Source organism: Acipenser ruthenus, chromosome 41, assembly GCF_902713425.1.
Source record: "Acipenser ruthenus chromosome 41, fAciRut3.2 maternal haplotype, whole genome shotgun sequence".
NCBI classification, from domain to species: domain Eukaryota; kingdom Metazoa; phylum Chordata; class Actinopteri; order Acipenseriformes; family Acipenseridae; genus Acipenser; species Acipenser ruthenus.
The window spans coordinates 9,076,116-9,102,029 of record NC_081229.1 but is presented as its reverse complement, the minus strand read 5'-3'; the positions used below and the strand labels follow the sequence as shown (position 1 = coordinate 9,102,029).

The 25,914-nt window shown below is 41.7% G+C and overlaps 2 protein-coding genes across 8 annotated transcripts in view; one reads left to right on the top strand and one right to left on the bottom strand.

Annotated features, from left to right (window-relative positions):
• Positions 1–25,397, top strand: part of LOC131696721 (zinc finger protein 271-like) — a 35,793-nt gene extending 10,396 nt beyond the window's left edge. For 6 of the 7 annotated variants that reach the window (XM_059010552.1, XM_059010553.1, XM_059010551.1 and 3 more), the window contains exon 3: positions 7,970–12,016. In XM_059010552.1, coding sequence (XP_058866535.1) covers positions 7,970–9,015 — 1,046 coding nt within the window. In that variant the 3' untranslated portion in view covers positions 9,016–12,016. Of the gene's footprint in view, positions 1–5,765; positions 6,272–7,969; positions 12,017–22,276 lie in introns of those variants that run through there. The other variant, XM_059010554.1, reaches the window with a different exon arrangement.
• The window catches only part of LOC131709038 (zinc finger protein 184-like), a 110,700-nt gene that overhangs the window by 74,636 nt on the left and 10,150 nt on the right, over positions 1–25,914 (bottom strand). The gene's annotated exons all lie outside the window — the stretch shown is intronic.

Genomic DNA, 25,914 nt, shown 5'->3' with positions numbered 1-25,914 from the left:
TAGTGTTTTTTTTGCGGCGCTCGGACGCGGCAGACTCAGAGTTTGTTTGTAAAATGAACACGGCATGGCGGCATCAACAAGACCGATTGAATTTCCTTTGAAGTCAGACCTGTGTGACAAACAGCCTCTGCCTGCTGCTGTATTACTGTGAGCCGCGGTGTTTTCAGCTCGGTCAGTGCTTTCTGTACCAGCACAGGTATGTGATGCTATCGCTGTAGCTGTACTTACAGGTACACCATAGGCTTTTCAGCACGATAAGTAATTTAATGTAACTAATTAATTGGGTTTTCGCATGGTATAGTCATTTTGTACTACCACAGGCATGTGACAAAACTACGATAAATCGACCATATAGACGTAAGATAAACAATATGTAATAGTGATCTGTACTACGTGTTGTGTTGTATCGTTTTGTGTCGCTGGTCCGTGTTTTGTCTGTCCTGAGTGATCGAGTCGTTGCCCCCAGTGTGCTTGTGAATGTTGTGCAATCGTGTTGTGGCTTTTATTGTCACTTTGTAATCGTTTGAAATCATATCACATTGAAAATAAATGCACTGTGGAATCTTTTACTTAAATGCTTGTGAATAAATTATCTTATTGTCATTGTAACTTCATTTCTGAACAAGAAGCAAAGCTGTTACATTACAATTCAATATCAAATTCGAGATTTCTGCTGCAAAAACGAGTCCCTTTTTTGCTTAAGAAACTGCATCTTCTCTTTGATTTCCACTTTCCAGATCTCTCTCTCGCTCTCTCTCTCTCTCTCTCTCTCTCTCTCTCTCTCTTTGCTATTCTCCAGTATCTGATCTGCAAAATATTACATATCTCAATATTTCTATTTATTAAAAGGTTACTTAATAGATTTTTTTTAAATATTTAATTTCTTACCATTTAATATGACATGGTAGTTGTTCTGTATATATTTTTCTATTGCAGTTTCTGCTTGGATCATTAGTGTGCTGTGATTAATAGATACTAGGATTTTTTTTCAGCCACTTTCTACTATTAAACTATTACTATTTAAGGTGGTGCAATGTATTAAATATCATAAAAGATTAATAAAGTCCTGCATAAAAGATTAATTCTCAAACTGAATGCAGTAGGGATTCAAAGAAATGCATGCACATGGATTAGGGAGTGGTTAACATGTAGAAAACAAAGTACTGATTAGAGGAGAAATCTCAAAATGGAGTGAGGTAACCAGTCGTGTACCACAGGGATCAGTATTAGGTCCTCTGCTATTCCCAATCTACATGAATGACTTCGATTCTGGTATAGTAAGCAAACTTGTTAAATATGCAGATGACACAAAAATAGGAGGAGTGGCAAACACTGTTGAAGCAGCAAAGATCATTCAAAATGATCTAGACAGCATTCAGAACTGGGCAGACACATGGCAAATGACATTTAATAGAGAAAAGTGTAAGGTACTGCACACAGGCAATAAAAATGTGCATTATGAATATCATATGGGTGGTACTGAAATTGAAGAAGGAATCTATGAAAAAGACCTAGGAGTTTATGTTGACTCAGAAATGTCTTCATCTAGACAATGTGGGGAAGCTATAAAAAAGGCCAACAAGATGCTCGGATATATTGTGAGAAGTGTTGAATTTAAATCAAGGGAAATAATGTTAAAACTTGACAATGCATTAGTAAGACATCGTGGATATTGTGTTCAGTTCTGGTCACCTCGTTACAAAAAGGATATTGCTGCTCTAGAAAGCGTGCAAAGAAGAGCAACCAGAATTATTCTTGGTTTTAAAGGCATGTTGTATGCAGACAGGCTTAAAGAATTTAATCTATTCAGTCTTGAACAGAGAAGACTATGCGGTGATCTGATTCCAAGCATTCAAAATCTGACACCCTGGGATCCTTAAAGAAGCTGCTTGATGAGATTCGGGGATCAATAAGTTATTAACAACCAAAAGAGCAAGATGGGCTGAATGGCCTCCTCTCGTTTATAAACTTTCTTATGTTCTTATATCTTTTGACTGTGTGCAATAACTGAAGCCACTGCATCACCCAGAAGCTTCCCCACCTTTTCACTGATAATCAGCTTTTCTGAGTTGTTTAGAAGCTGCCCTGGTTGCAGAAACAGGAATTTCTTTCTGAAGTAGTTATTAAGTCTGGTAAATAGTAATCCAGGCAGGCAAACCCTCTACGTTTCTCTGAATGCTGTAGTGTAAGGTATCGCTTCAAACAGAAAGGACCCTGTTAAGAACATGTTCATTGCATGATGACATTTCTTGCCTAGTCCATTATTTTCAATCTACACAGATTTTTCGGTACCAATCAATGATCATGAGACAGGTCTCCTGACAATCTGAATTAGATAACTACACATTTTAGAAGGCTAATTTATTAATTTGAGTCAACAGTATAGGCTGAGACATGGATCAAGATGTAATAAGATTCTCTGATCAAATGAAATGTTGTCATTTCTTTACTCACAAAAGCAATACTATGTAATTTTCCTTAATATAAGCATTGGCCTATGGAAAATGTGCAGAGAAGTGTTCAGATTGTCAGGAGACGCTTTCTCATTACCATTGATTGGTACAGAAAAACTGCAGACAAGGCAGAAAACATCATCATACAACTAGCGTGATTTTAACAGGGTCCTTTCTGTTTTAAGTGATACCTGTCGGCTTAAAACATGTTTAAAAGGACATTTGGAAATACAGCTATTTTGGAGACACTTAAAGGGATTGATCCCCCCCCCCCAGCCCCCCCTAATTAGAGCCGTGACCTTTGCCTCTTTTGCTGAAGGAAAAACGTGTATTTTTTATCAATGTGTCGTTTTTCTTCTATTAAACTAATAGCTGTGATGAAGTAAAATACTTTATAAAATACCTTATATAGCTATCACACTTATTAAACTTAGCAAGATAAAATATATTACTTCTACAGTGCTTTTAACACAGAAATAAAAATAAGGGGTCACTAAATTTAAAAGAGATGTATCCTCCCTCTAGGCAGCTGATTCAGCTATTTTATTTTCTAAAGAAGAAAGGTCAAATGAAACGGGAAGTGATTCTTTTTCTGCAGTTGTTTTAAACTATTTGTATCTGTCGTCAGGTGTAGGTGGTGCAGTGAATGAAAGGAATGTCCAGGCAGTGTTTCTCCCAAAAGTAGTCCATGTATTTTAATAACAAAAAGCAATCCTCCCCTTTACCAACAATGGTATTGGGGGGTACACGGCGGGCTTGCAAACCCAAAACAAATAAACTGGACTTTGCCCGTCCCCCGTCCTCCATGCACGGCAGTGTGCGTGCTCGGGTCCTGGGAAGCGTGGTGTCCGTGAGTGCGGTTCTGTGCAGGGAAGTGCTCTCGTGACTGCTAGTGGTAGACCTCCCTCCGCGGCTCACTCCTCCTCTGCAACGAAAAACACAAACCACGAAAAACAAGAAGATAAACAGTACAGGCTCCGGCCGTCTGTCTGTACACGTCGGCGCAAGACGGTGTACTGACGTAGCTGCTTCCCTTTGTACCCACAAAGCCCTCCCTGCAATCAACCCGTCGCCATGGTTTCTCCAGTAGAGGGCCGTCCCGCAGCTGAGTGCAATAGAGTCTTTCTGTGTACGTGCAACACATGCTCCCCCTAATATGATCACCTTCCGGTTTCCACCTACCGTCAAGGCAGTCCATCTAGGAGGAAGCATACCATCAACTGTACACAGCGCCCTTTCTGGTCAGGAGGGAGATTTACAACATTGATCCTTTCTCTCTTTATCACAGTATCTTATACACTGCAACTATCAATGTGAATATTTTTAAAGAAATTAAATGCGCACCTGGAGACCTGAAACTATTGTATTTCATTATTTAAAAAAAATTATACTTAAAGTGTTCTGAATTTCACGAATGTGAAAACAACTAGCATAAATTATTTTGTGTTATATGTTACTTATGGTATCAGTGGTGAACTGAAAGTGAATATAGACTTATTTCAATAGACAATGTTTCCAAGTACTTCTGTCATATTTTACAGCCCCTCCTATTGTTGTGATGGCTGTTTTGAAGTAAAGTGTTCAAACCACGACAAGCTTCAGTGCACCGTGTTATAGACATGGCACGGAGATGTGACGTCACAACGTTGATTTCCACGATTGTCGCCCATAGCTACACACGAAGCAAACTTGTTTGCACGCAGATATACAAATATCATAGCTGAAGAGAATAATTCCAACACAATACAATGGTACCTGTATGAGCCGTTAATGTTTGACTGCCCTAGTCTAACCTCTTCAGGCAGCGAGAGTGAAGATTCAGATGAGGATGGCGCCAGTTCGTTTAGCAACAGTGAGTGGATAAACCCGCCCGCAATTCTCTGTGATTGGTTGCAAATATGAATGTTTACTCTTCAGTAATTCTCCAGATTTGCACAGGGCTGTACAGCCGCTTTTTAATGCACATCAAGTGTCATTGTGTTGTAATAAGTTAGATATATGGTAGCAACACAGCAGCCTGCATGAGAATAAACTATTCCATTACTGACGCGACGATGCACTGGGGGGAAAAACTGGATGAAATGAGCATCCCAAAAAAGATTCTGGGGACACTGGGACCAGTGTTCCAACAGTGGGACTGTCCCATCCAAACCGGGACGCCTGGTCACCTAACAGTAATCAGTCTTGTTATGTCTACACTGTATATCTTGTTATGTCTAAAGATGACATGTCTACGCAGGGTTTTGTGTACAAAGAGGCAGCTTGCATGCTGCAGTGGGCTGTGTTGTGTGGGGACCTGTGGTCATCTGGCTTCTTATTTTCACTCAACGTTACAATATGAATTCACAGCGATCCCAAACTGCACTGAGGTATCGAAACACCCTCCACACAGTTTAACTTGTGGGACATTAAACTAAAACTGTAACATGGGTTGATTGTAAGAGCTGCATTGTGAAAAGGTCTTCACCTAATTAAAAAATAACTCGTTACTGTAGGCAAACTTCCTTAATAACGAAACGAATCTCTATAAAAAATTTTAAGGCATCGTCACCTCTCCTGTATGCTGCTTTCACACACACACATATTCTTTATAAATGTATTATTGGCAAAGTTTATCTTTTAAAATGCGTTCGGTCTGAAAAGCAGCCGTTATATTTGTATTGTAGGTGAACTCGAGTGACAAAGCGAGCCTCCTAGATCAGAGAAGCCGCGCAGCTCGAGCTGAGAGGCGGGGCTTCGACAGCTCACTCGCACGCCGTGTGTGAGGAGAGAGGCGGGGCTTCGACAGCTCACTCAGACTCCGTGTGTGAGGAGAGAGGCGGGGCTTCGACAGCTCACTCGAGGCCTTGTGTGAGGAGAGAGGCGGGGCTTCAACAGCTCACTCGCACACCGTGTGTGAGGAGAGAGGCGGGGCTTCGACGGCTCACTCGGACGCTGTGTGTGAGGAGAGAGGGCGACAGAAGGAGACGCGCAAAGGCATTTTTTGTGTATTTGAGAGAAACATTTTGTGATTGGCAACTGCAAGTCCTTAAAGATTTTCTTGACTATTTTTAAGGCTATGCAGACCTGTGCAGCAGCTTTAACTTGCCACAGCATCCTTTGAAAGCGTCTTTCCAGTCAGAGACGCAGTTAAAAGAAATCAGATTCAACTCGCCACCTTTCAATCCTCTGCTATAATTAAGTTATTACAAGAAATTGTGTGTCCATTCAATAGTAAAGCCAGCTCTGCTGTTCAGGTCAGATTTTGTCGGCCCTTTGAATGGCCTTTAGTAGCACTGTTTAAATAAATGTGTTTTTTTTTTCCCCAAGCAGCTACTAAAGAGTCCCGTGTGCTGCCATGGACAGTGTGAAGATGGAATCTGTCCAGATTAAAGAGGAGTTCCCTGAACTTGAACTTGTCCCCATTAGAGTGGAGTTCTCTGGGCTGGCTTCCCTCCCCATTAAACAGGAGCTCTGTGAGATGCAATGTGACAGCAGTCAGCCAGAGGTCTCTGAGATTAAAGCAGAGCACAATGAATTGGAGATCCCCCAGACAGAAGAACCCCTTCCTGTTAAACAAGAAGAGGTGCTGGAAACTGTCCGTATTAAACAGGAGCCCCCTGAAGTAGAGTTTGACCACATGGAACCAGTGAAGGAAGAATCCAAGGACTTCAAACCAAACATCCCTGAGCTGGATCCTGTACGCCTGCGGGAGTGTAGCGTGGTGCTAGAGAGAATCTGCGTGAGAGAGCAAGGCACTGGAGAGGAAGGCTCTCCCAACAGCACTCAAGGAGGTGGAAAGGAAGACGGACGCTCCCATTCAAAATGCAGTCTAGCAGGTGAGTGACTCCCAGTAGCTGTGACATTGTCATTCTAGATTGTGTGATATCCACAGTGTGGTTGAGAGGGAGGGAGGGAGCATGTAGGTTACATTACTAGCTGTTTGTTTTTCCTGTACCACTCCAAACAGTTCAAGATAGGACTCACTACTGGTGAACTTCAGATACAGATATAATGTAGCCATTGCTCTGGATTGGGGGGCGGGGGTGTTATATCAAGGGGAGAAGCACTGCAGTGCTGTATATATCATTATAAATATTTAGTGTAAAAATAATGGATATTATTGTGAATGTATAATGTAATGCTTTTGATAAAAGATATAATTGTAGCGTGTGTTGGAGCAGTGGGGCGGAACGTGTGCGACGCTCCACCCTAGGAGGGGCACAGAGAGTCAGTTTTTTTTTTAAAGGATACCACATTTTAAATATATACATAAATGGCAGCTAATTAGTTCTTACCTTTCGAATGAGCCGTTGACGATCACTCTAGGACTAGAACTGTGTCAGTGTCACTGCAGTGAACAGAGACGGAACGGCGGCTTCCATGTACGGGACGCCAAAAAAAAAAAAAAAACACTAGTACTTTTTTCCCAGATTTAACCACAGAAAGTCCAGATTTAGCTAAATACATAAATACATAAAAGTTTTGAAATGTGTACTTTTTAACATTTAGAAATTTCAGAACTTCATTTGTTCTTTTAACATTCATGTATTTAGCTGAATCTGGACTTTTTGTGGTTAAATCTGGGAAAAAATGTATGCTAAGAAAATGGGACGGTGTATAAAAGGTTTGTGCCCCACTGTCTGAGGAACTACACCTGAAACGTTACAGGAGAACTTTTGAAGGCAGAATTTGATCCCAGGGCTCGGTTTCTTTACTGACTGCCTTTAGACACAGTAAAGGTCTTAAGTTTTTATCTTTACTTTTTTAAACTGGTGTATCCTAGTGCAAACCCCCACAGCTGAAATTCACATGCTTTAACCCTTTGCGGTCCATTTATTAATTGCGCGTCAGGCACGCCAGGTCTAATTAATTTTCACACGCGCAGTTAATTTTAGACGCGCTGTTTAAAAGTATTTTTTTTCACAGTCAAATGGGTTTAAATGGCCCTGCATATCAACAAAGCACTCACTAGGCATCTCCAGCCCCGCCCCACCCTTTCGTTCGCTATCGCTTTCACCTATGTAAGAAATAAATAATAATAATAATAATAGTCGTACATACCGATCAATCATCTCCTGATCACTCGTTTTATCACCAAACTCCTCAATAATGCGATCCAAGTCATTATTTTATTACTATAACATCTCAAAAAATCTCTGCAAATGTCTGTGTTTTCTGTGCGCTGATTCAGTCACCCAACTTGTTTACTTCAGACCGCCCCCGTTATCTGATACCTGATACCATGTATGACTATTCATGAGAGACGCCTTTTTTTTTTTTTTTTTTTCGACTTGTCTCTGCTCCTGTCGCTCCCACTCGGCAATTGAATGGTTTTCTCGGCTTTTTCCGGAGAAAAAAAACGACTAGACACCCGTTTATTGCGTTGCTATAATGATGTCGGACCCAGTCCGACAAAGGACCTGTGAGGAATAATTGCAATGGACCGCAAAGGGTTAATCCACTCCTCCACCTAGCCACATGCCCTAAGCCTACAAGCAGTCCCTCTTACTTTCTTTCCTGTTCATATTTTCCAGGTTCCAGTCCAGCAGCTAAAGCGAGGGCGGGCGCTGGAGAATATCCTGACTGTGGGAAAGATTTCATCCAGTTAGGACATTTAAAACAAAAACGGAGCATTCACACAAGAAAGAAACTGTGTCGCTGCTCGGACTGCGGGAAGAGTTTCAGTCTGTCAAGCAACCTGAAAAAACACCAGCGAACTCACACAGGAGAGAAACCGTATCACTGCTCGGACTGTGGGAAGAGTTTCAGTCGAATAGACAGTCTTGTTTCACACCAGCGAATTCACACAGGAGAGAAACCGTATCACTGCTCGGACTGTGGGAAGAGTTTCAGTCGAACATATAGTCTTGTTTCTCACCAACGAATTCACACAGGAGAGAAACCATATCGCTGCTCTAACTGTGGGAAGAGTTTCAGACATTCCGGACAGCTTTTTTCACACCAGCGAACTCACACAGGAGAGAAACCGTATCACTGCTCGGACTGCGGGAAGAGTTTCATTCGAATAGACAGTCTTGTTTCACACCAGCGAATTCACACAGGAGAGAAACCGTATCACTGCTCGGACTGCGGGAAGAGTTTCAGTCGAATGGACAGTCTTGTTTCACACCAACGAATTCACACAGGAGAGAAACCGTATCACTGCTCTGACTGTGGGAAGAGTTTCCGTCGAATAGACAGTCTTGTTTTACACAAGCGAATTCACTCAGGAGAGAAACCGTATCACTGCTCTGACTGCGGGAAGAGTTTCCGTCTATCAAACAACCTCAAAAAACACCAGCGAATTCACACAGGAGAGAAACCATATCACTGCTCAGACTGTGGGAAGAGTTTCAGTCGGTCAAGTCACCTTGTTTCACACCAGCAAACTCACACAGGAGAGAAACCGTATTGCTGCTCAGACTGTGGGAAGAGTTTCCGTCAGTCAAATAGCCTTATTTCACACCAGCGAACTCACACAGGAGAGAAACCGTATCACTGCTTGGACTGTGGGAAGAGTTTCACTCTGTCAGGCAACCTCAAAAAACACCAACGAACTCACATAGGAGAGAAACCTTAAATGGGACGTTTCACTCATGAGGGAAAAAAACGTTATCCTTGCATCCTTCTGAAAATGAATCCTTGTGAAAATACTGTTTTGTGTATCACTTGAGCATACATTTTAAATGGTAAAAATGCGCTTCAGCGCTCTTGCGCTGTGATTGTGTCAGAAAATGGGCAGTGACACGATGTCGCAGACAAAATGATTCTTGGTGATACATCTCCCTCCTGACCTGTGAGGATGCAGTGTAAAGGGAACAGAGTGCCCTGTACTGCGTGGCCTGACAATTCATTCCCAGGGTTAGGTGGAAGTCGGCTATTTAGAAAGGGGGCTCAGCTGCAGTACATTAAGTCATTGTTCTAGTGAGAAAGCGATGTGGGAACCGCAGATTGGAGGAGAAACGGCTGCACTCGCTAACCAAGCTGAGTTCTAATGGGACTTGGCTGTACAATTAAACCTGGTGTGTGCTGATTGAACGATTGATTAATTATACAACACAATAGTAAGCAATGCGAAAAACACCTTTGTCTAAATTGTATTCAAATGAGCAAAATGTATATTTAAAGCTTGTTGTATCAAATCGAGTTCTAGCACTTTTCCTCTCTGAGTCGTTCTCAGCGCTGGTTGTTTAATGCTGTATGGAATTCCTGTTTTCCAAGATACTGGTTAACCTTAACCTTCCTCTCTAGTAACAGCTAGCACACAGCTCCTGGGTATTGCAACACTTCAGCAAGTTTAGAGCTCGGATGCAGTGCTTTTAACCCTGCAGTAAACTCCAGGGGAAGAAGATGGAAACCAGTTTATCCTCCTATACAAATTAATTGTAGTCAAATTAAACTTCTAAATTTCTAAATGCAGAAATGTTTATTACGTTTTTTTTCGGTACTGGTATAAATAAATAAATAAAAGAAGAAAAAAAGGTATTTTCAAATCTTCAGGGCCCTGTTCCTCGTAGCTGGCTAACTGAGTTAGCCGGATCACTCTCAGGATAACTTGACAGAAGTCTGGCTTGTTCCGCTCCTCGAAGCAAGCTTAAGGTCTGGCCGACTGAGTTACCATAGCAACACATCCTTAATCTTAAACCTGCTTCAGCGCAGGATAACTTAAAGTTAGCCGGATCTGTGTATTAAAACTCGTACTTCTACCCAATGAAAGCACTTGACACACCCCTCTAAAATGACAGCGCCCTTCCTTAGAGATCCCATTGATCAACGAGCAAGATCCTTTGCATCGTTCAGATGTTTTTGTATTTGAGCGCTATAGATTCGGTCGGCAAGGTGTCATTTATCTAATAAATTTACTTGAGCCGTACATTACCCATACCACCCGAAGCAGCGGTGCATTGACAGGAACACAGACTATATGCATAGGGATGTGCTTTTTTGCTAGTGGCGCATTCCTATACTCGGTGATTAATTAGTACAACATATTACTACAGTATTATATATTAAAAAAACAAGGGCAAATTATGACAAAACAATAGAGAGCTCACCATTCTCATGCAACAAACTCTCAGTCCATGTTCCATTCCATTACTACAAGCATGCAGATTTAAATTGGACGTGTGTGAAATAATTATATTGGGGTAAATACATAGCCTGTATAATAAAAAAATAAAATGCATTTTTAGAAAAATTACACATTTAGCTTATCTGCAGTTTTTTTCCACGCTTCCTCTCTGGACTTGGCAGCAGCAGCAGCACTGTTGCATTTAGTTGTGATAATGCTTTTATATTCCTCAAAACTTTCCATGATAAGCTCTTGCTCAGTCAGTCTGAAACAAGTTGCCTTCTCTTTGGACGTCATCTTTCGTGAAGATCATTGTTTCAGTGCTCTGCGATTCTCCCTTTTGAGGTAGCACGAGCACGCGCAATTATCAGGATTCCTTAAGTGAGAATCGAGTTAACGAGACAGTTTTAGCCTGTATTTGCCGTCGAGGAACGGAGCTTGACTTCAATGATCGGGTTAATTGAATCCGGCTAACGTCTGATTAGCCTGAATTAGTTAAACCAGCTACGAGGAACAGGGCTCATTTTCCAAACAGTGAATTAGCTGGAAATGCTGCTTTACAAGCACAATGGGCTCCACATTCAACTCAAATGGTGTCTAACAGAGCACTAGGAAAGAAGAGGCTCCCTGCCTCAAAGAGAAAGAAAGAGCGCCCCCTCCAGTCTATAGAGATGTAAAGCAAGGAGACGGATTCCATGCGCGCACAGCTGCTTCACTGCGGAACGCAACCTTGTCATGTGACAGAGTCAGGTGACAGAAGGGCTTCAGTGACGTATTAAAATGGAGACATGCAGTCATTTAAAGACGCATTATCTTTCTTACAAAGAGAACAGAACAACAAACACCAGACGTAAAAAAAGATAGACTTAAATGATGTTGACGATAAAAAAAGGAAGTTTCAATTTTGTATTTAATTTTAATTGTTTGCGACACACGGCAATAGTGTAATATTTTTTTGTTCTAATATTTATTGTCTGAATCCGTCCATCCATTATCTGTAACCACTTAATCATATAGAGGGTCGCGGTGAGCCAGAGCCTAACCCGGCAGACGTAGGGGCGCAAGGCAAGACTACACCCTGGACGGGACCCCAGTCCATCGCAGGGCAACTAAGACAGTTTAGAGAAGCCAATCCACCTAGCCAGCATGTCTTTGGACTGTGGGAGGAAACCCATGCGAACACAGAGAGAACAAGCAAACTCCACACACAGACCCCTGAGGCATGAATCGAACCCAGGACCCTGGAGCTGTGAGGCAGCAGGTCTAACCACCGTGCTGCCCTTTTTATTTCAATCTTTTTTTTTTCATAGTATTAGGTCTGTTTATACAACTATGGTGTAAATGCACACTCACCATGTTACTAGCATTGCTTGTAAGCTTTTTAGAGACTGAGAAACTTGAAATTTTGATTAAGAAGGTAAATAAAAAGTGAGAACCTTGTAATAAAATGAGAACCCCCCCCCCTCCACACACACACACATACACACTTACACCCATAAATATCCTGTGTGTGTGTATATATATATATATGAATGACATAGAAATATGTATAGATTGGTGTTAGCATAGATTATATGCTAACATCAAGCTAGTTAACCATTCTAAATAATTAATAATTATTTAGAAATAATATATATATTAGCAGTTATTTCTGAGAAGATAAATAAATTACTTTATAATTTCCATTAATCTCAATTGATGTTTCAGCACGGTTCAGAATCTGAGCACCCTGCAGCGTGGTTCAGAATCTGAGCACCCTGCAGCACGGTTCAGAATCTGAGCACCCTGCCTCGTGGTTCAGAATCTCAACACCCTGCAGCGCAGTTCAGAATCTGAGCACCCTGCAGCACGGTTCAGAATCTGAGCACCCTGCAGCACGGTTCAGAATCTGAGCACCCTGCAGCACGGTTCAGAATCTCAGCACCCTGCAGCACGGTTCAGAATCTGAGCACCCTGCCGCACGGTTCAGAATCTGAGCACCCTGCCGCACGGTTCAGAATCTGAGCACCCTGCAGCACGGTTCAGAATCTGAGCACCCTGCAGCACGGTTCAGAATCTCAGCACCCTGCAGCACGGTTCAGAATCTGAGCACCCTGCCTCACGGTTCAGAATCTGAGCACCCTGCCGCACGGTTCAGAATCTGAGCACCCTGTTCATAAACAATAAAACTAAATGGATTTTATTTAATAATGAAAACAAAAGTTAAATGCAGATAATTATGCTGACATCTGTACTAATATAAAACATTTTAAAAATTCTGTTCTATATTTTTCTTTTCAATAACACAGTGCAAAGTTTACAGTTTCAGACAATTTAAACAATTTAAACTCTTGTAATTACGTGTCAGGTTACAGTTGTCTTGAAATGTCTTTGATGCAGGTTACAAGGACACAGTTGTCTTGGAATGTCTTTGATGCAGGTTACAAGGTCACAGTTGTCTTGGAATGTCTTTGATACAGGTTACAAGGTTACTGTCGTCCTGGAATGTCTTTGATACAGGTTACAAGGTCACAGTTGTCTTGGAATGTCTTTGATACAGGTTACAAGGTTACTGTCCTGGAATGTCTTTGATACAGGTTACAAGGTTACAGTCGTCCTGCAATGTCTTTGGTATGGCAGATCCTCAGCCCACAAATCTCTGTCCTCCAGACTGCAATACTGTCATCTGTCTTGCTGGCGCAGCACTCACCCACTCATGGCTCAGCTCTTGACTGGCATTGACCGTCTCTCTACACTTGCTTTAAAATGGTGTCTATTACTGTGAACACAGCTGCAACACTACATGCACCAGCTATCGGCTTTCACAGTCGAATTAACATTAGGTACTGTTCAAATATCAATAGCCCATTTATATATTGTTCAGTAGCAGCTGGTGGTCCCAAAATTTGGAGAGGCATAAAATATTGACAGCGGGTCTGACTTTTTCTCTACTGTTTTTACATTGGAAATGATGCTATTCAATACAAATGCTGCAATTTACCTAAACACTTGTGTTTGTTTACTATACGATACACCAACAAAGCAAAGCACTAATAACTGAACATGCAATGGTGAAACCAGACAATAATATCAACATCATATAATAATAATAATAATAATAATAATAATAATAATAATTAGAGTTGCAAGCAACTTTACGGCTTCCTATTTTTTATCGTGAAATTTACGCGTATAGATTGGTCACCATCCATGTGACCAATCATCTTCATTCAATGGTGGGGCTCTGGGGCTCCAAGAGCCATCGACGATCCGGCCATCGAGGACGCGGAACTCGCCCTCCTGTCCTCTCCATCCGATTTTCCTTCATCCGGGGCTGAAAAGCTGCACAGACGCTGCAGGCCACATCCCTCTCGAGGGCCCAGGTGGCACGTCGGACGTCCAAGCACCGCGCACAGAGGGTATGTTTATCCTCTGGCGGGATATGTGCATTGCAGGGCATGCAGGGGTGGATCCCCGACTTGCCCGACATGGGCCTGGTGTTGTGCAATGGACTGTGCATCTAACACCGCTTGCACTGCACTCAAGCACTGATTAATAGTGTGACTCTGTGCACTCACCCGCTAGTGCTGTAGCGAAGTGTACCAAGCACCGTGCACAGCAAGTACCATGGGCACCGCGTGCACCACGTACCGTGCAGAGCCGTATGCCCGTGTAGCGGTCAGCACTATGTGCACCGTGTACCGTGCAGCACCGAGCGCTCGTGCACTGAAGCTGTCGCAGTCGGCTGTGCCTGTGCACTGACGCTGTAGCGCTGGGCAGCGTGTGCCGTGTGCAATGAGCATCTTGCGCACCGACATACCAAAGTACCAAAGGCTACGCGTGCGCCGCGGTACTGAAGCACTAGAGGGGCAGCTACGCCATTGTGCCTGCCCTAACGCGCGGTCACACACACCTGGTCAGCGCGTAGTGTGCACCAGGGGGACTCAAGGGCCGAAGCCACGGTGGGCGAGTTGAAGCAGACAGCAAAAAATAACGGTAGAATAGATAGATAGGAGAGAGCACACTGTTTGTTTACGAGACCCGACTCATCGAGGTCTACTCGACAGCGGGGATGCGGCAAGTCCTAGCCCCGTGGAGGAACTGTGTATTCTCAAGAAAGAAACAGACAACCGCTCGCGGGTGACTGCACCTACTACCTTTTTTTTTTTTTTTTTCACTGCAGATGCCATAAACTAAAAGCGTGTGTTCACGTTATTTTGACAAAAGGTATTAGAGTGTGTCGCGCTGCATGAAATGGCTGAAAACCGGGACTTTTTAAAGAGTCTGAGCAAAATGTAGCGACACCACGACCTTTGATGATAAACCGGGCCTGGTGTTTTATGCATGCATTGATCACAAACGTTTGTTATGTTTTAATTTTTTATTTTTTTTTGCTTTTGACATAAGCGACCAGGAACAAAAAAAAATCCCAAAACATGAACTAAAAGCGGCAAAGGAAAATTGTAAGCGACTGCCTGCATGGCAAGCCCAGTTCCGATTTTATACAAGAGCGCTCGCTCTGCGCCCCGCCTCCAGATAGACAATGGGTGCGCTCACGGAGATCATTCTGTGCAGAATCTGACCAGTTTAGCCAGTGATCTTCTATGAACTGGTCAGATTCTGCACAGAATCTGCGCATAATAATCTTCTTGAACGCACCCAATCTGCTCTGATTTGCAGACTTGTGTTTTGACACTCTGCCAATGCGACCTTGCTAGTTAGTTTTTTCAATCCTAGTAGATCAGACAAGCCCCAATATATTTTTTAAGTTTAGCATTTGAAGTGGGATCAGAAAACTGCAATCAAACTGCATCACTGTTTCCCTTTCTAAAAATGAATAAGCAGCTGCCATCGAGACAGAACAGCAACTACACGGACAGCCAAAAAGTTCCCGACAGCAGTAAAAGCTACAAATAAGCCTATTTGAAATACAGGCTTAAATTAGAGGAAAGACTGTCTCTATCCAGCACACCACCACACCCGACACACTGAGGACGAGGTTCATCTGCAGTTCCAAAAAGGAAAATCACATTTTTAAGTTACTTTCTTCATATTTCCGAATTTGTTGTTTTTTTAATAGATGATGCACATGCTCGGTAATAATAATAATAATAATAATAATAATAATAATAATAATAATAATAATAATAATAATAATAATAATAATAATAATAATAATTCTTAAACACATAATTGCCCGTTATTGGGTCTCTGCTTTGGTTCGTTTTTCCTGACTAAATAACTACCGATATTATTATTATTATTATTATTATTATTATTATTATTATTATTATTATTATTATTATTATTATTATTATTATGTATGTATTTATTTATTTCTTAGCAGACGCCCTTATCCAGGGCGACTTACAGTCAGACTAAAACTAAAAACAATGTGGCAATATTCACAGTTTTAAAGTATTGCTACAATTACCATATTATTATTAAACTCTACCCCCGCCCCAGAATTGACGGCTCTGCCTGTATGGAGCTAGAGACGGAGCAGCTGAGACACGGCGAGGAGCACGCCCACAAAATCCATCCGGGAACGCTGGCCTGTCAAAGACACCGCGTCGGTTCTCAAACAGCATTACACAAAGACTGAGCCTGCAGAGGATTACATATTTAGTTATACGATATTGCATACCAGTTTGTAAAAAAAAATCATTTAAGCTACATTATTATTATTATTATTATTATTATTATTATTATTATTATTATTATTATTATTATTATTATTATTATTATTAGCTGTTTGAAACGAACGGGTGTGTCAGGCCCTTTGCTGAAAAAACAGGCATGACGGCATCAACAAGACCGATTCCATTTAAAATATAACCGGGGAGATCAATCGAAAATCAGGTAACGATGTTTTTATGTTTAATATTATTGCCATATTTGAGGCTAGGTACTTTTTTGAGGTGCAGGCAAACTGCCGAAAATATAATATACGGACTATATAATATATAGCTCTTTTAATAGACCCAGTTTTTTTGTGACATTTTCAACGGAGATGCAGAATCGCTTTGTTAGTGCAGCTTAACACCAAAAAAGCAGTAATCACAATGCAGCTGCAGTTTAACAGTACCCTGTAATACAATCACAGTGTAACTGCAGTTTAACACTAGACTAACAGAATCACATTGAAACTGCAGTGTAACACTATACTGTAATAATCATTGTAGCTGCAGTGTAACACCAGACTGTAATAATCATTGTAACTACAGTCACACACCAGACTGTAATAATCATTGTAACTGCAGTGTAACACCAGACTGTAATAATCATTGCAACTGCAGTGTAACACCAGACTGTATAATCATTGTAACTGCAGTGTAACACCAGACTGTAATAATCATTGTAACTGCAGTGTAACACCAGACTGTAATAATCATTGTAACTGCAGTGTAACACCAGACTGTAATAATCATTGTGACTGCAGTGTAACACCAGACTGTAATAATCATTGTAACTGCAGTGTAACACCAGACTGTAATAATCATTGTAACTGCAGTTTAACAATACATTTAATTTAATAGAATTATGTACAGTTCTGAGAATGAGCAATATGTTAAATCCTTGCTCTCAATTGTAAAAACAATTATTTACATTTGTTTCGTGGTCATGATTATTCATTTATTTATTACTGTTAATGATGATTGCATTATAAATGTTTCATTAACAGATGACAATTAAAGAAGTTAATATGGGCAAAACATAAGTCCTTTTGAGACCTTGTGAAATGAACCTTATGTCTTGTGCATTAAAACCTGTTTAAACTGACGTAAAGGGCTGCTACATTACGTTAAGTCACTTATGCTGTCTCGTGTGAAGCATCCTTAAGAGACACTTCATTTCTTATCTTACAATTATGCATCATAGATTTCAAACACTGTGTGGATCCAAACGATCAGCATTGTTTTACTATTCTTCTGGAATTCCTGAGTTTGCACTCTTTGCATTAACATGTCTAATACAATGTGGTGAAATGCAGCAGTCATGTATGGAACACCTCCACAGAAGAGGTGTACTTTATAATGAAAATACAAACAGTCTCCTCAAAAAGCAAGGAAATTCATTGCAAAAAACTACGTTAATGCAGCAGTTAGGGTTGAACTCATCACCACAAAAACAAGGAAATGTGGCGTTGGGGTTTTTAACCCTAACTCTCCATTCTCACCCCCACACAAGCAACCAGACAACACAAGCAACCACAGACTGCCGTCATCAGGTAAGACACAGAACATGCAGCTCTTTCCAGATGACACAAGAGAGATCCATCATCATGGTCCACTGGTGCTGTAGCAATGGATATACATGCACACTTCAACACACACACACTTCAGGCTGCAGAACTGTATCAACTACAAAAATAGAACTGTATTTGCATGCACTTTTGATCTGAATGCAAGTAATTGACATGTCTCAATGCACATTTCAAAGCATTCAAATAACCATAAGGCTCATTCCATACACTGTTGCCTCAATGGCTGCTTCCAGGGACATTCCTACCCAGAAGTCTGCAGGGCTGCTACCTGGAAGTCAGCACACACCTGTGCCTCCCATTACCATATCCACCTTGAGTTACGCTGTGATGCTTGTCTTGCAGTCTTACTGTCTCTTTTTCCTAAATAGGGGGTGTGCGCCTTTACCCCTCCTCCCAGAGAACTGCTAGGAGTCTGCCATAAGTGTGGATAGTGCACCTTATCCACGTCCCTAGAAATGAGGGTTACTCACATGTAGCCGTAGTTCTAGGAGTGGTATGTGATGCACATCTAATAACCCACGACCTCCCCTGGCACATGACACACCGATTCTTGATTCCAGCCTGTAAGATCTGACGTCACAAGACTGTGCCGAGGAGGATACCACCCGGGTGAGTAGGAGAAGCTTAAACACCTTCCGGACAGAATTAAAGGGGAAAAAGAGTATGATCTGCATGTCATTCAGGCATCTCCGAAGCAGTCGACCCACCAGTGCTACGCCTTCAAATTGAAGAGATTTTCCATTTGGTGTCAGGGCATGGAGCTAGACCCCCTGTCCTGCGGGGTGGCGAGCATCCTGGATTACCTCTGGTCCCTCCCAGTCGGGTCTATGGTTGACGACCCTCAAAGTGCACTTGGCAGCCATCTCTTCATACCAGGCGTGAGCTGCAAATATAGCTCTATTTTTATAAGGTTGATACGGTTCTACAGCCTGGTGTATGTGTTGAAGTGTACATGTAGATCCATTGATGCAACATGTTCTCTGTCTTACCTGATGACAGCAGTCTGCGGTTGCTTGTGTGGGGATGGGAATGGAGAGTAAGGGTTAAAAACCCCATTTCCTTGCTTTTGTGGCAATGAGTTCAACCCTAACTGCTGCATTAACATAGTTTTTTTTTTACAATGACTATATATATATATATATATATATATAATACAAGTATACAAGGTAAATAATTATAATATATATTCTTTAATGCTGAGTCATGTGGACATAAAATATTTCTTTATAGATATATTATTAGCATCAATTATCTTTAAAATGTGTTGGAGAAGCCGTGCAGCTCGAGCTGAGAGGCGGGGCTTCGACAGCTCACTCAGACGCTGTGTGTGAGGAGAGAGGCGGGGCTTCGACAGCTCACTCGGAGGCTGTGTGTGAGGAGAGAGGCGGGGCTTCGACAGCTCACTCGGACGCTGTGTGTGAAGAGAGAGGCGGGGCTTCGACAGCTCACTCGGACGCCGTGTGTGAGGAGAGAGGCGGGGCTTCGACAGCTCACTCGCACGCTGTGTGTGAGGAGAGAGGTGGGGCTTCGACAGCTCACTCGGACACTGTGTGTGAGGAGAGAGGCGGGGCTTCGACAGCTCACTCGGAGGCTGTGTGTGAGGAGAGAGGGCGACAGAAGGAGACGCGGAAAGGCATTTATTATTTTTGAGAGATAACATTGATTGGCAGCTGCCAGTCCTTTATTGTCTTTATTGACTGTTTTCGAGGCTATACCGACCTGTGTAGCCACTTTATTTTCTATTTTGTCCTGTGGATACTCTGAAGCTCGCCGCAGCGTCCTTCGAAAGCCTCTTCCCAGTCAGAGATGCAGCTAAAAAAAAAAAAAACATCTTCAGCTCTCCAACTTTCATTCATCATTCTTCAAACCAGACTCTAGACAGATACAACTTATGGTATTATAAACATGTAAGAAATTCTGTCCCTTCAATAGTAAAGCCACCCCTGCTATTAAGGCCAGATTTGTCGGCCCCTTGAATGAGCTTTAGTAGCACTGAATATAAATAAATAATAAATAAATGCTTTTTTTCCCCCCCAGAAGCTACTAAACAGAATCCCGTGTGCTGCCATGGACAGTGTGAAGATGGAATCTGTCCAGATTAAAGAGGAGTTCCTTGAACTTGAACCTGTCCCCATTAGAGTGGAGTTCTCTGGGCTGGCTTCCCTCCCCATTAAACAGGAGCTCTGTGAGATGCAATGTGACAGCAGCCAGCTAGAGGTCTCTGAGATTAAAGCTGAGCACAATGAATTTGAGATCCCCCAGACAGAAGAACTCCTTCCTGTGAAACAAGAAGAGGTGCTGGAAACTGTCCATATTAAACAGGAGCCCTCTGAAGTAGAGTTTGTCCACATGGAACCAGTGAAGGAAGAATCTGAGGACTTCAAACCAAACATCCCTGAGCTGGAGCTTGTACGCCTGCGGGAGTGTAGCGTGGTGCTGGAGAGAATCTGTGTGAGAGAGCAAGGCGCTGGAGAGGAAGGCTCTCCCAACAGCACGCAAGGAGGTGGAAAGGAAGACGGGCGCTCCCATTCAGAATGCAGTCTAGCAGGTGAGTGACTCCCAGTAGCTGTGACATTGTCATTCTAGATTGCGTGATATCCACAGTGTGGTTGAGAGGGAGGGACGGAGCATGTAGGTTACATTACTAGCTATTTGTTTTTCCTGTACCACTCCAAACAGTTAAAGATAGGACTCTCTACTGGTGAACTTCAGATATAGTTAGCATGTTGCCATTGCTCGGGGGGGGGGGGGGTGTATGTATTAGAGCACGGGGGAGAAACACTAAAGTAATGTAGATATCATTATAAATGTAAAAATGTATAATGATATATGAATATTGTTGTAAACGTGCAATTAATGGTGTTGAAAAAGATATAATTGTAGAGGAAATAGACCTGAAACATTACAGGAGAACATTGAAGGCAGATTTTGATTTCGGGGATCGGTTTCACCAGCATCAGGCTTCGCTTCAGGCTTTTTAAAGAGCAAGTAGCTGAGTTCTGAAAAATATATCGTTACACGTCCCCACGTGCTGCTACAACTGTTTAAATAACATGCATGTCATTTTTCTTTTCACATCCTGACAACATTTTCAACATAACTTTAAAGTCTGTTTCACAGCTCTTTTCAAAATGTCTGCTCTAGTGCACTGGGGTGTGAGATCTGTCCTGTAAATCACTATAGGAAGAGAGATACAAAAAAGCATAAGTGCTCTCTGTTTGTTTTGTTTTTTTGTTCCGTGTTCCGTACCATGTCATGGATCGTTATTGCCGTGTTACCTGTTTGACAATGTGGGCAATAATCCTTACACTATCAGTGCACTAGAGCAGACATTGTGAAAAGAGCTTTGAAACAGACTTGTGACAGAGTGGTTGCCATGCGCAGGTGTGGTGACGTCACGGACCAGGGACACAAAACCAAAACAAGGAATGGTGGGTGAAACTGAGCCGCTACGGTGCTCAGTATTTTATTAAACAGAAACAAAAGATTTGCACAAACGAAAAACACTTAAACAAAAGGGCACGTTGGCCAAACAAATAGAAACAAACAAACAGATCCGAGTACCTTCAGGATGCTTCACACTAAGTGGCAATCGTTTCTTTTTATTTTCCTCTGACCCTCTCCCCTGAGCGTGGACAGCTGCTGGCCTTTATATTCTGGCCGAGGGCTTAACTAGCTATTAATTAATGAACCCATTACCCCTCGGCCGTAGTCTGAACGAGTTTAATAAGGATGCGTGACTGTCAGCTAGTTAAATAAATCACTAGCTGATCAGTCACGCATCCTCACGAGGTTTTAAAAAAAAATATATAAAACAATAACAAAATAATATTGGCCTTCGCTGTCATATAAACATATAAATCATAATATCAATAAATAATAAACAGGGGAGGGACACTCCACCACAAGACTTTAAAACTAGAAGTGTGAAAGGTTGTCAGGATGTTGACAATGAAAAGAGAAATGACAGGTATGTTATTTAAACAGTTGTAGCAACACGTGGAGACGTGTATTTTTCAGAACCCCGCTACTTACTCGTTAAGTTTAACTTCACTATTTCAAACTGGTGTACCCCAGTGCAAGCCCCCACAGCTGAAATTCACATGCTTTAATCCACTCCCCCACCTAGCCACATTATTATTATTATTTATTTCTTAGCAGACGCCCTTATCCAGGGCGACTTACAATTGTTACAAGATATCACATTATTTTTACATACAATTACCCATTTATACAGTTGGGTTTTTACTGGAGCAATCTAGGTAAAGTACCTTGCTCAAGGGTACAGCAGCAGTGTCCCCCAGTAGGGATTGAACCCACAACCCTCAAGTCAAGAGTCCAGAGCCCTAACCACTACTCCACACTGCTGTCCTGCCTACAAGCAGTCCCTCTTACTTTCTTTCCTGTTCATATTTTCCAGGTTCCAGTCCAGCAGCTAAAGCGAGGGCGGGCGCTGGAGAATATCCTGACTGTGGGAAAGGTTTCACCCAGTTAGGACATTTAAAAATACACCAGGGAACTCACACAGGAGAGAAACCGTATCGCTGCTCTGACTGTGGGAAGAGTTTCCGTCAGTCTGGACACTTAGTTTCACACCAGCGAACTCACACTGGAGAGAAACCATATCGCTGCTCGGACTGTGGGAAGAGTTTTAATAGGACGGATGGCCTTGTTTCACACCAGCGAATGCACACAGGAGAGAAACCATATCACTGCTCTATATGTAGGAAGAGTTTCAGTAGGGCAGACAGTCTTGTTTCCCACCAGCGAACTCACACAGGAGAGAAGCCGTATCACTGCTCTGACTGTGGGAAGAGTTTCAGTCTGTTAGGAACCCTGAAAAAACACCAGCGAACTCACACAGGAGAGAAACCGTATCGCTGCTCTGACTGTGGGAAGAGTTTCAGCCGGTCAAGCAACCTTGTTTTCCACCAGACAATTCACACAGGAGAGAAACCGTATTGCTGCTCTGACTGTGGGAAGAGTTTCAGTCGGTTAGATAGCCTTGTTTTACACCAACAAATTCACAGAGAGAAATCGTATTGCTGCTCTGACTGTGGGAAGAGTTTCAGTCAGGCGGGAAACCTGAAAGCACACCAGCGAATTCACACAGGAGAGAAACCGTATCGCTGCTCTGACTGTGGGAAGAGTTTCAGTCACTCAGGAACCCTGAAAGCACACCAGCGAACTCACACAGGAGAGAAACCGTATCGCTGCTCTGACTGTGGGAAGAGTTTCAGTCAGTCAAACAGCCTTGTTTTCCACCAGAGAATTCACACTGGCGAGAAACCGTATTGCTGCTCTGACTGTGGGAAGAGTTTCACTCAGGCGGGAAACCTGAAAACACACCAGCGAATTCACACAGGAGAGAAACCTTAAAGACTGTGTTCAATGGGGCTGTCCTATCATGAGGAAGAAAAAAAAACGTTATCCTTACATATTAAATCCCTGTGTAATTACTGTTTTGTTTATCAGACCATGCATTTTATATGATAAAAATGCAATTCAACTCTGAGTTTCAGGGTTTAGCATTTAAACTGCATAGACTTGAAAATAAATACATTGATGGGAACGAGTATCCCGACCCCGGTATGTAGCATCCCAGAGACAAGACTGCACCGTCCTTACTGGACAACCGCCTGGAGGGTTTGTCTTGTAAATTCATCACGATTCTAAAACTAATGAAAAATGATAGTGTCCCATGGCTGTATTATGTCATAAATAAGTGAATATTGTGCGATGTGTAACTTTGCAATGTGCATGGTCCATGCTTGTATTTGTGCTGCTTTTGTAAATAACAGAACATGCAGTATGGTAATGGAAATAAACATGGTGGTGGTGCTGCCCTCTACAGATTTTGCAAGGGATTTATTTATCTTGTAGTATAGATAAATACAGATGCAAAAGATGCTTTGACACAAACCTTTTTTTCCGTCCTGAGGAAATGCTGCTGTGTAGACACTGAAACTCGATTTTTACCCCTGTTTTACATTTCTGTTCAGTATTAATGCTGATTAGTGTGTGGTTTTAACATGTTTAGTTTCTGTTAAGGGATCAGTGAAAACCTTCATGTTATGAGGAGTCTATGGCACGGCTTATCTACTATTATTATTATTATTATTATTTATTTCTTAGCAGACGCCCTTATCCAGGGCGACTTACAATCGCAAGCAAATACAATCGCAAGCAAATACAAATACATTCAAGTGTTACAATATAAGTCATACAACAATCTACTGCACCCACGCCAGCCCCTGAACACAATGTGTGTGTTAATGAACAAAGGACACGTTGCTTTTCTCTATCCTGTTCAGAATTCTGCAGACACAGTGGGGAGTTCTGTTCTTTATTCACTGCTGGCAAGTCTCTCACTCTGTGCCATTTCTGCATAAAAATCCTAGAAACAGGCCAGTATATTATCAAGTTAACCAAGTACTGTATACAAGATTAAGTGTTTGCTTACATTTCAACAAACTGAAATGAAATGTGTGTGTATACGAGTGAGCTTGTGTTTTTATCAGGAGTATTGTGTGAGATTATTACAATCAGCCCAGGACCTTGTTAAAAAGCTGTGTTCTGATGAAATGTGTGTAATCTGAGTTCTAATGAGACTTGACTGTATAATTAAACCCGGTGTGTGCTGATTGGATGATTTGATTAATACGAAACCATGCTAAAGAAAGAATCGAATACCTCACCGTTCTGGCACACTCCACACCCCGGTTTGTCAGAGAGATCGGATTCTAGATTAGATCGCATCAGGTCGTGCGGTTTGTCAGAAGTGTGGACGCTGTAATACCGAAATACATCTTTTGTGTTTCCTCCAGTATCCCCAAATGCTTTCAGATATGTTTGGCGAAATACTCAGAACAGGCACCTGAAGGACTTGCTATCAGTGCACACTCCCCACTGGGTATTCATTTTTATCCTTAGCTGTCAGGACACCTCTGTTAAACTAGTGAGGAAAATAACAAAAGCACAGGTCACTGCAAAAAAGAAATGCGAGTTAAACATAGGATCAGGGATGAACAATTCACCTGATTTGTCAGCTCCGTTTGAAATAAAATGAAGGGGACCGGAATTAGGCTCAAGCAAGATATGAAGGTAAAAACAAAGATTGTGTTTTTTAATTACAGCTTTTGTCTGAGTTAATTATGAAAACAGAATCAGCTCAATTTGTTCAAAGGGACGTCACCCGATAACAAATAAAACCTGAAAACTTCAAGCCCTACGTGTGTGTGTGTGTGTGCATTTACTTTTTACAAAATACTTGTTTTATTTCATTTTAGCAATATGCACCTCTATTAATATGAAGCATATCAGATTATTTTAAAATAAAATACAGTGCATGGTGGGATACTATCGTATCCACTTCCACTGTTCGTTGCGCTGCTAGGAACTGTAACCAAACTATTTTAATAGTGTGTGGAGGCATTAAAGCCTGACTAAACATGAAACGATACTTCAGCATGGACGCTTTGAGCTGGATTAATTAAAACATTATTGAGTACGGCTCTCCAGATCGGTTATGTAGTGTGGACAGGGCCTTCGTATGGAGCTGTGTATTAAGTTGTGGACTAGCTAATCTTGCTATCTCAGGATCATCTCCAGCTGCGTACTAACTTCGTACCAATTGCAATAAAAGATGGGGAACAAGGTTCAGGACTAGCTGATCCCCAGCTGATATATTTTACGAGTGTTACATTTCATTACAAGATCGATTTTCTTTTTAAAGAAACCTACCATCTTAATTATTGTTTTTTAATTTACATTTTTTGAGTTTAAGAATATTATGTATGGAAATGTATTTATGCACAAAAGTAAATACTGAATTGCATAAGAATATGTCTTAAAACAAATTCACATGCATAATCAAATTGTCCTAAAACACCACCAACATTAACGAATCTGCATTACAGGATGAACAAAACTTGTATTAGTCCTCATTATTTAATTCACACACAAAACACATGCATTCGTTTAAAGGACCAAAGGTGTATTGTAGAATATAAAAGGTGTAAATCTAATCAGAATTGCTGACTACTTATTTTAGGTATAGCCTATAAGAGCTTAATTTCTCAGTACATTCATACGAAGGCAATCATGGCCAGTAGTCGTGCAAAATTATATAATGGAGAAAAACTTTATTTCACAGAGTGTAT